The 12,500-nt window shown below is 47.3% G+C and overlaps 1 protein-coding gene across 4 annotated transcripts in view; it reads right to left on the bottom strand.

Moving 5' to 3' along the window:
- Positions 1-12,500, bottom strand: part of ebf3a (EBF transcription factor 3a) — a 64,820-nt gene that overhangs the window by 50,655 nt on the left and 1,665 nt on the right. For all 4 annotated transcript variants that reach the window (XM_086304593.1, XM_086304595.1, XM_086304594.1 and 1 more), the window contains exons 2-7: positions 9,472-11,215; positions 7,410-7,566; positions 6,449-6,512; positions 6,313-6,368; positions 4,267-4,340; positions 3,959-4,027 (exon numbers count right to left, since the gene is read on the bottom strand). In XM_086304593.1, the coding sequence (XP_086160719.1) occupies positions 3,959-4,027; positions 4,267-4,340; positions 6,313-6,368; positions 6,449-6,512; positions 7,410-7,566; positions 9,472-9,593 (542 nt within the window). In that variant the 5' untranslated portion in view covers positions 9,594-11,215. The remainder of the gene's footprint in view (positions 1-3,958; positions 4,028-4,266; positions 4,341-6,312; positions 6,369-6,448; positions 6,513-7,409; positions 7,567-9,471; positions 11,216-12,500) is intronic.

The raw sequence follows: 12,500 nt of genomic DNA, 5'->3' as shown, positions 1-12,500 counted from the left end.
TGACTCTGCCAGTCAGCCATATTTGCGCTTTCTGTGAACGGCGTGTTCGGCAGTGAAACAGCAGCAGATGGTGTGTTCAGGGTCACACTCTCCACTTCGTGACTGTTTCCCAGGAAGAATAAAATATTCAGCTACACTTCATCTCTCCATTGACTCCCATGCATTCATACATTTAACATTTAGCCGGCCGCAGCCCTCTGGGGGCCCAAACATTATTCTGCTGTCAGTCACCCTGAAACACGGCCAGTAATGAGATTCCATCCAAAACCAACCTGCAGCATGAGAGGGAAATCACACCTACGCCCGCTAAATGATTGACAGCCCATCGTCCTCCCATAATCCCACGCTGCAGACACCAGAGACCCTCACAGACAGGAGATTGTACCCCCCCAAAAAATTTCTCACATCAGGTATTCAGAGCGAGAGCGTGTAAAGATGAGAGCTAGTTCCATCACCACCATCATCAGCAGCTACAAACAGGCAGACAGATCGACGGCGAGCTTTTTAAAGATGTGAACGTGACTGAAGATCATCGCATTAAAATGTTCTCACAGTCAGCGCTCAGAGGGGGATCGTCCCATCATCGATGACCCTCCAAAGCTCTTCACTCAGAACAAAGAGCCAGACGAGGTTCAGCCTGTGGGCTGGGCCCCTTTGGAGGCCGTGAGGGGAAATAACCTGCACAGAGTAATGGTTTACCGACGGGAACGCCACAGGATGCTCGACGGAGGAACAGTAGGCAGAAATCAGGTCACTGGTCTGAAACTACGCCTTCAGAGGATGAAGCAAAAACATCTGGGAGGGGAAATGTCTGTGCAGGTTCTCCGTCATCCAGGTCTGGATTATTGGACTTGACTCAGAGGTCCAAAACTAAGTGATGATCGCAGAAGTAAAAATGTGAATCGCTGCATGCAGAAAGCAGAAGGAAGCTGCAGCTCTGCATCCTGTCAGACAGTCGTCATGTTTGCAGATGATGCTGCGCTGTTCGCACCTCTGAGAGCTAATGGCTAAACGTGACACTGACAGGTATCCTGCACCGATGGCTGCGTTCACCGGCAGCAATAAAAAACTGACTCACGTCATTGTCTCGTTTACTGAAAATGAGACACATTTAATAACAAGTTCTCATTTATTGACACGTCACAGTGAAGAGTGTTTTTCTGTTTTATCCGGTCGTTCAGTCTGACGTCACTAGCCGTGTCTGGACCTAAACTCCGCTGCAGGTCCATATATCAAACGATCACTGTGGCATTACTGAGAGTTGAAAAACTGTCTAAAGTCTTTCATCTTTAATAAAATGATCAGCGTTCTGCTCTACCAGGTGTAACAATTGAGTTTAACATCCAGGCATCCATGAAAACGGAATTTATGACATTTAACGGAGTTAGAAGTTAGCAGGGAGTTAGCTCGCTAGCTTCTATCTAAATACAATATAGCATGTCCTGACTGCGGGGTTTTGGAAACAAATTAAAACGTACAGCTCTGTTATCACTTCCAGCATAAATGAAGACAGAAAACTAAACAGCAGTGACGTTTGTAGGGTTACTGAAGTTGGGCTAGCTGGTATATAATGATGTGACCACTAGCGACACAGCTATGTTAGCATAATATAAACAAGCTAACTTTTTTTCCACTCGATAAAAGTTAACGTGAGTGTTCTCGGTGGTCAGGAACAAATGTAATCGCATGGCAGGATGCTGTAAAAGGACCAAACTTCAGCCAGGAGAACAACTGAGATAATCCATCCACAATACGAGGTTAGTCATTCATATACTGCTGCATGGGCTGGGCTGTAGTTACATCCTAAGGTTTTAAAAACTGAGCTTAAATAAATGATTAGCGGTAATAAAAGCCGAGGGAGGTCAACAGGGATCACTGACTGTTTTAGGAGCTTTTTAAGATCAAATAGAAGACAATACAAAACATTAAACATGTTAACAACACAAAAGCCATATTAAACGCAGACTACTTTAGACCCGGAAGTAGGATTCGTCATGTCATCAATTAACAACCGGATAGTTGTTTTAAATCATCTTTATTTTATACAGCATTTCTGTGCGCACACGTACGAGTGAAGAAGGAGTTACAGTTGGCGGAAAGAACATGTTAAACGAAGCAGCTGTAAAATTCCTGCATATGTTTTATTGTTATTATTGTTGTTTTCCAGCTTCTGTCCTGTATGCAGAGTCCTAATAAACTAAAAGCAGTATGATCCACATTTAAGATATTTTTTATATATATTTTAAACGTTTGCTTAAAAATGGAAGCTGGAAATGAAAGGAAGAGATTAATTTATTCAAGTACATTGTCTAACCTTTAATGAGCCAAAAATCTGTGCGTGTTCAAAGACTTTAAACCCGTGGCTGCATCCTGCATCTTCCGACTGCGTGTCTGCTGGCTTTACTTCCTGTCTTTGTCTTCCTTTCCTTTGTGACGGCCCACCCTGCGCTCACTCTGTTCACCTGTCGGTTTTTTGGTGCATTTCTCTTTTCTGCCTCCTCACAGTTCATTTTTGATGCTCCTTTCTTGCACTTTTGTGCACTGTTTATGCGCCTTGTAAATTAACGCTTATCTTTAAAGCTGCGTTCAGCTTTTAATTCAGTTCAGGTCGACATGCTGACAGAAACCAGCGGTGGGTTCTGGAGTGAAGGAGAAGAAATGAAATGCTGTTGTGTTAGTTTTCTTGAAGTGAGAGCGAACGAATCGCAGTGTTTGTGCTCTCTCTGCAGTCTGACCCTGACATGTTTCCTGTTCACTGGACGCCGCCAAAAACACAGGAGACCTTCCCATCATGCATTTCAGCTGGCAGAGGGAGAAAAAAGAGCTGCTGTAAAAATCTCCACTTCTCTTTTCAAAGAGCTGCTGCAGTCACATCCATCCCTCCATCCATCCATACTCCCCCCTCCTCCGTCCACAGGGGAGAGGGGGAGGGAGGATTGAGATTAATACTCAGGAGGAGGACAAGAGCTGAGGAGAAGGAGGAAGAGGAGGGGGAGGTGAAAAGAGAAGAGCATAGCGTATGATTCCTCATGGGAGGCCAGGAAGGAGGGGAGGGGGAGGAATCTGAGAGGAGGATGAAGAGGAGGCGCAGGCTCAACCACATCAGCCCAGTAGCTCTACACGTCATCCTGTTTGAATGATTTAAAGCCGAGCTGCATTTAATGTTCACCTTTCATTAGCCCTTAAATTCACAGAGCTACTCAGCGTGAATCACGCTCCCACCGCACATAATCAGCACGTTCGTGTCACAGCTCACTTCACTTTTATTGATGTGGCACCAACAGTCACTTTACACTGTAAGGTAAAGCCCCAACAACAATGAGCAAGCACTTTGGCGACAGTGGGAAGGAAAAACTCCCTTTTAACAAGAAGGAACCTCCAGCAGAACCAGGCTCAGGGAGGGGCGGGGCCATCTGCCACATGGAAACATGATTGGACGAAACCCTGAGGAACGCCAGCATGAACCTTACTGTGTGACACAACAAGCTTCATTCATACTGTGCTGCTGTGATGTCACTACAGGTATGCTAACCCGAGCCTGGCAAAGGTAACTGACCAATAAACAAACCCAACCAGTCTGCTGTTTCTCACTGTGTGTGGCACCAAACTGCCTCTTCATCCAGATACGAAACCAGCAGGTGGATCAACAGAGTCACCTGAACGCAGCAGATCAGCTGACGTCTTTCATCACATCCTGCTAAAAACCTTCACGCAGGGGGCGCTACTCAACCTGCAGCTCCTCCTGTGTCTGTGACTCGGCTGGTGCTCTCTGGCGACTGATCGAGAATCTGCCGCTCGGGCAGAAGACAACCTTTAAACGTACGCGACAAGGCTGACAGGAATGCGCCGCGTGTCATCGGTGTCTGTTTGTCTTTGTTGCATCTGCTGCATGTTTGTTTGCGAGCACACAAACAGTCTGACAGGTGTATGTGAGTGCGTGATGCTTCGTATCTGTTACCTGTCGATGATGACGGGGTCTGACGGCGTCTCGTTCCTGTTTCCACAGCTCTTCTTATCGCAGCAGCGGCTGACACGCACACAGAGAGACAAAAATGAAAGCAGACCCGTCAGTCACTGCAGAGCCTCGTATTTCTTTCAGACAGCTCAGGTGAGACACCTGCACACGCCCACTCTGTATGCAGGGAACAGGCTCCATCAGGGCACGAGTCACCGTGGACGTGAGGATACTGCTCTCAAACATCGAGACTTTTATTTGAAGCAGAGAAGAAGAACTACTCAGATCTGGTCGGTGTTTTGCGGCCTTACCTGCACATGATCTCGTGCGTCAGCAGAACTCGGCACATCTCGGGGTTTTTGTCCTGGCCTTCATAGATGATTGCCTGCACACACACAAACAGGTAAAGTGAAGATCGCCTGTTGCGCTTCATCATGGCCCCGCCCACTGGCCTGCAGCAGAAACAGCTCCATTAAAGCCGGTTTCATTCGTCTCAATTAGAGCTCATTATTAGCGATTAGCCTGAGTGAGAGTGAGCGGGACACAAACATTTGATCCTCTGAATGTTTCATTACAGCTGCAGCCTGCAGATATTCACATGAAACAGCTGGAACCAAACGCATGAAACGCCTCTCTGTCACGGCGAGCGCCGGCTGACGGCGAGCTCGTTAAAGCGCGCTAATTGAATGAGTCGTAGGGTTCAAACGCTGCTGCTGCTTTTCATTAGAGACAAAACTGAGTGACCCGGCTGCTGATGGAGCGCTTCTCTATCACACAGGGACCACGCCCATCAGCGCCTCCTACAGACCACAAATCCTCGGTGCTGATGGAGTACGGCCCCCCGTCTGGCCTCAGCTATGAGCCTGGCTTTACACGGTACCACAGAAACCGACAGGGGACGTAACAGTGTCCATCTTTTCCAACCAGTCAGGATGAGCCTGATCGGAAAGCAGCAGGCGAGCGGGACCACACAGAGCTGACAGACACGTGCTCGCCACATTCCCGCCATCGTTTCAGACGATGAGGAAACTGCTCAGACGTGAAGGCGGCAGATGGCAGCGGCTCCTCACTCTCTCCGATCACATGTTTATTCTGGAAGTGGCGTGCTAGCACGAGTCTTTAACAGCTGATTTATTGACACTCAGAGACAAATGCAAACAAGCTGCGACACGACGTTCAATCTCTAATAAACTCAACACAGCGGCAGACCGAGCGCCATCAGGGCGCCGATTCTCAGGCGCGAGTTTGAACTTGGAACCGTCGAACAAACGCGAGCAACAAACTCTGTGATCAAAGGGTCTGTTTGACTTCAGTGGCTCAGCTTCCTGTTTGAGAAAATCCTGAAATATATCGAGGAGGAGGAGGAGGAGGAGGAGGAAGAGGAGGACGAGAAGGAGGAGGAGGAGGAGGAGGGGGAAGAGAAGGAGGAGGAGGGGGAAGAAGAGGAGGAGGATGAGGACGAGGAGGAGGAGGAGGAGGAGGGGGAAGAAGAGGAGGAGGACGAGGACGAGGAGGAGGAGGAGGAGGGGGAAGAAGAGGAGGAGGACGAGGACGAGGAGGAGGAGGAGGAGGGGGAAGAAGAGGAGGAGGACGAGGGGGAAGAAGAGGAGGAGGAGGAGGGGGAAGAAGAGGAGGAGGACGAGGACGAGGAGGAGGAGGGGGAAGAAGAGGAGGAGGAGGAGGGGGAAGAAGAGGAGGAGGACGAGGACAAGGAGGACGAGGACGACGATGAGGAGGAGGAAGAGGAGGAGGACGAGAAGGAGGACGAGGAGGAGGAAGAGGAAGAGAAGGAGGAGGAGGAGGAAAAGAAATAGGAGGAGGAAGCGGAAGAGAAAGAGGAGGAGGAGGACGAGGAAGAGGAGGAGGAGGAGGAAGAGGAGGAGGGGGAAAAGAAAGAGGAGGAGGAGGAGGAAGAGGAGGAGGGGGAAAAGAAAGAGGAGGAGGAGGAGGAAGAGGAGGAGGGGGAAAAGAAAGAGGAGGAGGAGGAGGAAGAGGAGGAGGGGGAAAAGAAAGAGGAGGAGGAGGAAGAGGAGGAGGGGGGAAAGAAAGAGGAGGAGGAGGAGGAGGAAGAGGAGGAGGGGGAAAAGAAAGAGGAGGAGGAGGAGGAGGAGGAGGAGGAGGAAGAGGAGGAAGGGGAAAAGAAAGAGGAGGAGGAGGAGGAGGAGGAGATGTCTGTCTGAAAGAAGTCGGCCTGAAACTCTGTCCGACACCTCGGACTGCAGCAGGAAGAAAAAGACGCTCTTATTGTGAAACGTCTGATTTTTGAGGTTCATTGATCAGACGAAACAATCGTCGCTGCCGTTGCTGTTATTGATCCTTCCCCTCTCGGTGCACATGCTGATGATCAGTCATCTCACCTGTTTGGTCATGGAGTCGATGAGGCGGACGTACAGGTCCTGCTCCGTCCTCACCCCTGCACACAAACCAACAGTCGGGGTTAGCGTGAGCGAGCAGAGACGGGGCTGTGCTGCTCATTAAAACAAGCGCACCCACCGTTACTGTAGAGCAGCTGCAGCTTGTAGTGGATCCCGTTGTTGGTTTTCTCGCCCGTCGGCTCCTGAAACAAAGTCAGGAAACAAACTGAGGCGTGGGTGCGTTTGGTTTCACCACCTGATGTGACCAAGCAGAAGTTCTGCATGTTTTAGTGCATTAGAGCGCGCTGGTGTGTAACTATTTCAACCTTTACACAAGCGCACACGTGTGAGGTGGCTGAGCCTGCTGCATAATCAGAGGGGAATATTTAAACTGATTATTCTAAATGAAGCGTCAGCTCCTGCGTTTAGAAAACATGCAAACTTTTGGAAATCGGCCGTGAAACTAAACACACCTCTCAGCTCTGTTTGGGGCTTCATTTTCCCTGCTTGGTGAATCACATTCACACTGGTCTGTCTGCACTGAGCCGAAGCTGTTGGGCTGATAAACATGAATCAACCTTCGGCACAGACGCGACTGTCAGAGGGAAAAACTGCTGCATTAAAATGACGCAAACTGCATTTTATTGTGTTTACTGTGCACACTACTGCCAAGCACACCTGTCACAGGTGCTGTTGTCTATTATACCGCTGTGGACATGTTACGCTGCTGGAGCTGCGGTATCAGTTTGATGAACGAAGCCTGAGCTCGGGATGCGGAGCTGACGGTCTCAGCTGTCCAGATAAATCTGCATTTTTATTTAAATGTAAAAAATATGAAGTGAGGTTCAAATAAAAGCCACGTGTGCGACGCTGATAAAATCAGCACTACTGTGTCACTGTGCTTGAGTTCAGCCTGAATGGCAGTCGCAGCGTTACGGCGCCTGGCAGAGGGTCTCCTTCCTGTCGGGATGCGACTGAGTCTCTAAAGTTCAGATTCCATCTCTGTTCTCTGTCATAAGAATGAGAGCGTCTTTGATTTCGGTGATTGCGGTGTGTTTGTTTTATGTCCCAGCTCCTCCCCGCATCCCTCTGAGTCTCACCTTCTCCTTTTCCACAAAATCGACGTAGGTGGTGCGTTCGATCTCGACGGGCTGACCCTGGCGGTCGTACAGAGCCAGCACGAAGTGGAAGAAATTGGACTTCCTCAGGTTGGACGGCGGCTGCTTCTCAAAGTGAGCGCGAGCTAACCCCACCCCGCTGAAAAGCAAAGAGATGGACAGAAATATAAAAGATGCAGGAGGACGAGGTCAGGTTTATTGTTGCAGTCGTCACAGAGCTTCCTGCGCTGTTATTTCAGCAGGATGACAGTTTATTCAGCGTTTCTCTGTCACAGTAAAATATTTCACGTCTGGCTCATGTGCTGAAAAACAGCGTATTACAGTAAAATGCACAAAGTGCTTTAAATCCAGGAAAACTTCCTGAAGATGAACAAGGTCAGAGCTCAGATTAGGACTCGCTGAAGAAAAACGCAGGTCGGACGTGATTAATCGCAGCTTCACGCGGTCGTCAGGCCGAGAAACACATCACACATTCACCGTATCAAAGTCTGGACGATGAACACGCGCTCAGCCTCAGCACAGACACACTTCAGTCTGACCAATTACACATTATACTGCAGTAATAATACAGCAGCGCGTTATTAGAGCTGTAGTAAAATTTGTGTTTAATTTAAATAAACACGTTTGAGTCGACTTTAAAAAGCTTCTCACGGGTGAAAATATCCAGAAGCTTTTCCTTGTTTCACGGCGAGAAGGTGACTGAGGAAAAACAAACTCTGCACTAAAAAAGAAAAATTCACATTTCATGAGTTTAATCATAATAAATCAGCTGAAACGTTTCTGTTAAAATTAAACGGAGGATTTCGCTGCAGGAAAACCTGCACGATCCAATTTATTCATAAACGTGAGGATAAAAATCTTCATCATTCACCAAACATGCTGCACAACTTTAAACGGTCACATGGACGCAGCTTCAACATGTTAAAGAGAGAAAATCAGGTTCACACAAACTGTGAATCACATGCTCGATTTATTAATATTCATGCGAAGAAGTCAAACTGCAGCTTTGACCTCGACCGCGAACATCATCGGAATATCTCCCAGTGTTAAACCCGGACGGCGGCGCAGAGACAAACATGCTTTCATAGAAACAAGTCGTGCTTTTAATGTGAAATCTTTAAGGTCACAAAATGTTAGAAATGTTTTTGATGAGAATAAACTTGAATTTGTAGTTTATGTCATCATGAACTAAAATCATCGTGTCAGGAAATCTAACAAGAGAAAAGAGTTTGTGCTGAGAATTTAAAAATATTTCTAATAGTTTTTGTTTCATTTTTAAAATTATTTAAATGAATTTCCTGCAGATGTTCAGGTGGATTTAATTCTTTTTGTTCTATTTTTGAACATTAATGTTTATTTTCTCAGAGTGAAATGATTTTTGTGGCTCATCCTGAAAAAACTTTGTGGTATTTTCCATCGTTCTAATGCAGAAACAGATCCGACGGCTGAAGCTGCTAACGATGATAAACTGTGACGCTCAGCTGCAGGGCGAGCTCAGACCGCTGCCGACCCGTGCCTCGTTTATTACACGCAGCGCTTTAACCCCAAACCTTCGACGCCATCCAGAGAAACACGAAGTCAGTCTGAGGAAAAATAAAACGAGCTGCTCCTCGGCTCAGACAAACGTTTCACTTTGGGAAACAAACACAAGGAGAAGTCTTTGAGTCAAACTCTGAAAATTTAAAGATCAAATAGAATTATTTGGATGATTTTTGATAAGTGTTTCCTCGCTGTTTTTATTCACTTTAAATAACTCACATTTACAAAAACATTCTCCCTGTTTGTCTGTGAGCTGCAGGAATTTTCCTAAACTTCAGAAACATTTTAAAATCTTATTTTCAATCTGTCTGACCTTCAGAAACATCTAAATAATCTATTTTTTCCCCTCCAGCAAAATAATAATTAGTGTTTTTTCTGCTGAAGATTTAAAATTAAAATCTTTTCTTTGAGCTGCAAATTATTTTTCTTTCGAGTGAAATAAAACTGCTGTGGGTCCGTTGGGACTACAGCTCCCGGAGTCCCTGCGGGGTGGCGGGCAGTTTACCTCTGAGCAGCCGTGTTGGCGTCCACCACACCGGCCGAGTGCATCCAGGAGCGAACGGCCAGCGGCTCCTCCTTCATGTTGGCCGTGGCCCCGCGGGGCAGGTTGTCCTGGATCCCAAACATCTCAGGGGCCCGGATGCTGCGAGCGTCGCTGCTGCAGCTCAGCCGCAAAAACAAGAAGAAGAAGAAGCAGAAAAAGTCCAGCAGAAAAAATGTGATCTACAGGACGGAGCGAGGCTTCTGGACGGGCGACATTTTCTTCACCCGCACGTCGAGGTCTAAAACGAGGCGGCGAGGACGAAGAAAAACAAGGAGTTTAAAATTCTGCTGAACTTTTCGTCTGATTTGCAGATTTAATTCAACTTTTCAGGGCAGAAATTTTTTAAAGTTTTTAAGAAGGTTTTTTTTTTTATTCTTGATCATCAGTGACAGAAAAAAAGGCCGGAGGAGGAAACGGGAAAAGAGAAATAAAATCCTCAGAGGACGAGAAAACGAGGGGGAGAACAGCCGGGTCCGGACGGCGAATCAAGCAAAGTGTCTTTTTTCTTTTCCCCAAAGAGAGGAGGAGAGAGGAGGTGGGCTGGGATGGAGGGGTGAGGAGCGGAGGAGAAACTCTCAGCCCTGCGGCCCCACAGGACTGGACGGCAAAACCCAAAAACCCCACGGGTCTTCCTCCTTGCTGCTGACGACATCACGGCGGGGGTGGGGCCTGGCCTTATAAGGACAGGAGAGGTGAGAGACGATGTGTGTGCGCGGGTGTGCAAGAGCAAGATGAAGAGAGGGAGGAGGGGGAGGAGGGGGAGGAGGTGCCAACCAACCAGAGCCAGAGAGAGAGGTCTTGATCGCCCCATGCTCTCGCTCGCTCTCTCTCTCAGTCTGAACTGGTTCCTGTTCATCCCATCACTTCGTGTGCCTGTGGTGAAAATCCGCTCAGAGATCCAGTCCTTGTGGTCCTGGGTCTGTTATCAGACCCTGAGCCAGGTCAGCGGGTCCCTGATGGTCTCTGTGGTAGCAGCTCAGGCCAGACGGAGGCTGAAAGACCCGACCGAGTTCAGACTCTCATCCAGGAGGTCAAGGTGGAACTATTCCTGACCCTGATCCAGAACCTGAGCAGCAGTCACCAGGGTCTAGTTCTGGTTCCGCTTCAGGACCAGGTCCCATCCTCATGTTTCTAACACAGCAAGTGTCTCCTGTGACTCAAGTTTGTGACCACTTCCTGCTTGCTCAGAGGGACCAATCTAAGCGCCGGCGGTACCGGAGGTGTTCGCTCGCTGAAACCGGGGTAACGTGAAGCCGGCACAGGTGTTAAAACCCCTGAGCTTAAATAGTCTCGTGCTCAATCGCCAGAGAGCGCTGTGACCTGGACACGAATAGGTTTGGGCTTGTTTTTCCCGTCTCAGAGGCGACTGCTTCAGAAATCCAATTATCTCTGAATCCTAATCATCTCAATCGATCATCTCCATCAGTAAATGTCCAATCAGCCGTCACGGTGCGTTCCTGCGTCCTGTGGTTCACTGAGAACAATCTTCAGTTGTCTGATGCTTCCTTCGCTTTTGTCTCTCGGCTGATTTTCATCACCTTGGTCAGAAACTTCCTCTGAGAGGATCTGACTGTCAGACAAGAAGCGAGGCAGGTTTTTCACAGGCACTCCAGTCTTCAGGGGCGAAGGCCTCCGAGGCTCCGAGGGGTGGACCGACAAGCAGAGGAAGGAAAAGAGAAGAGGAGGAGGAGGAGACAAAACCCATCTGCACAAACGAAGAAGAAGAGGAAAAACACAAGGAGGAGAATGAAATTATTTCCAGGAAATTCAAAGTGAAAATATGATGAAGAGGAGCAGAAAGGGAAGAGGAGAGGAGGTGATCTTTCTCCAGGATGAATGTGAGTGACGAAAATTGTAAACGTAAATAAAAATTTCAGCAACTGATCGACCAATAAACGATCGGCGAGAATAAATAATTATATTTAATAATAATTGATCAGCCTGCAGGTTCAAATTTAACAAAGTGAACAATGAACAAATGAGCTGCCGAGTATGGGCTGGCTGGGTGGGGTGGGGGTGGGGGGGCCACATCCCCGACCCGCTCGCAGGGTGACGAGAAACAAAGGGGGATGGACGTAAACACCCCGCTGCTTCACGTCCACATCAGCTGATGGTTTTTAGTTTTTGATTAAAAATAACTTTGTTTTTAATTTAATTTTTGCTTCTTCATCATCCTGCGGACGAACTGTTAATATGGACGTTCAGTAATTTAGGAGCTCGTGTATTGTAATTACATTAGAGACAGAAAATGATCCTTTAAATGAAATAAACATCGAGTTTCTCTTTTCTTTAAGCTGGAGAATAAAGAGCGGGCCGACGCTGAAGAGGGAAAAGAGTTGATTTAAAGCGAGGCTGTAAATGTGGGAGCAGAGGTCAGCAGAGACGCACTCCTGTTTCCACTGTGAGCTTTTATTTAAATGTGCTTTTATGATCTGATCTACATGAAGACAAACTCGGTTAGGGTCCGAGTCCATTCATCAACCGCAGGCGACCGATCCTGGCGTGCTCGCGCTGATGAATGCGATCGCTTATTCCCCATGTTTGACTTCATTATTGGAGCGTCTGAAGCCGTGACAAAGGTCTCACCTCTCAGTGATCAGGTTTATCAACACTTTATCAGCTTAATGTTTTTTGATTTTCTCAGAAAAATCATTTAAATGTAGGATTAAAAAAGTCTTTCAGCTCAAACAGATGAATCCAGACTGAAGCCTCATCTTTGTTTTTTGTTTGTGCCAAAATTAAAATTAGCTTTTTAGATTTTCTTTGAATGAAAAATGTAACATTGCTTGTCTGTTTTATTTTATTTATTAATCTGAGTGAAATCATTGGATTTCACTCAGATTAGTTAGAATATGTGAATTTAATCTTTTCAGATAAACTCAGATATGTTACCTCGTTTCTTCCTCTTTCTGCAGTTTTCCGAGGCTCAGCGCTGCAGCGAGTGTGTGTGTTACAGCCCCTCTGTATTGTGTCAAGTGTTTCCTTTTGTG

Source organism: Aulonocara sp. 'chitande type north' Nkhata Bay, linkage group LG8 (genome assembly GCF_057382095.1).
Source record: "Aulonocara sp. 'chitande type north' Nkhata Bay isolate Kocher_YH1m ecotype deep benthic linkage group LG8, A_spYH_male_GT1.1, whole genome shotgun sequence".
Classification (NCBI taxonomy): Eukaryota; Metazoa; Chordata; class Actinopteri; order Cichliformes; family Cichlidae; genus Aulonocara; species Aulonocara sp. 'chitande type north' Nkhata Bay.
The sequence above is the reverse complement of the archived record's forward strand: the minus strand, read 5'-3'. Positions and strand labels throughout refer to the sequence as shown.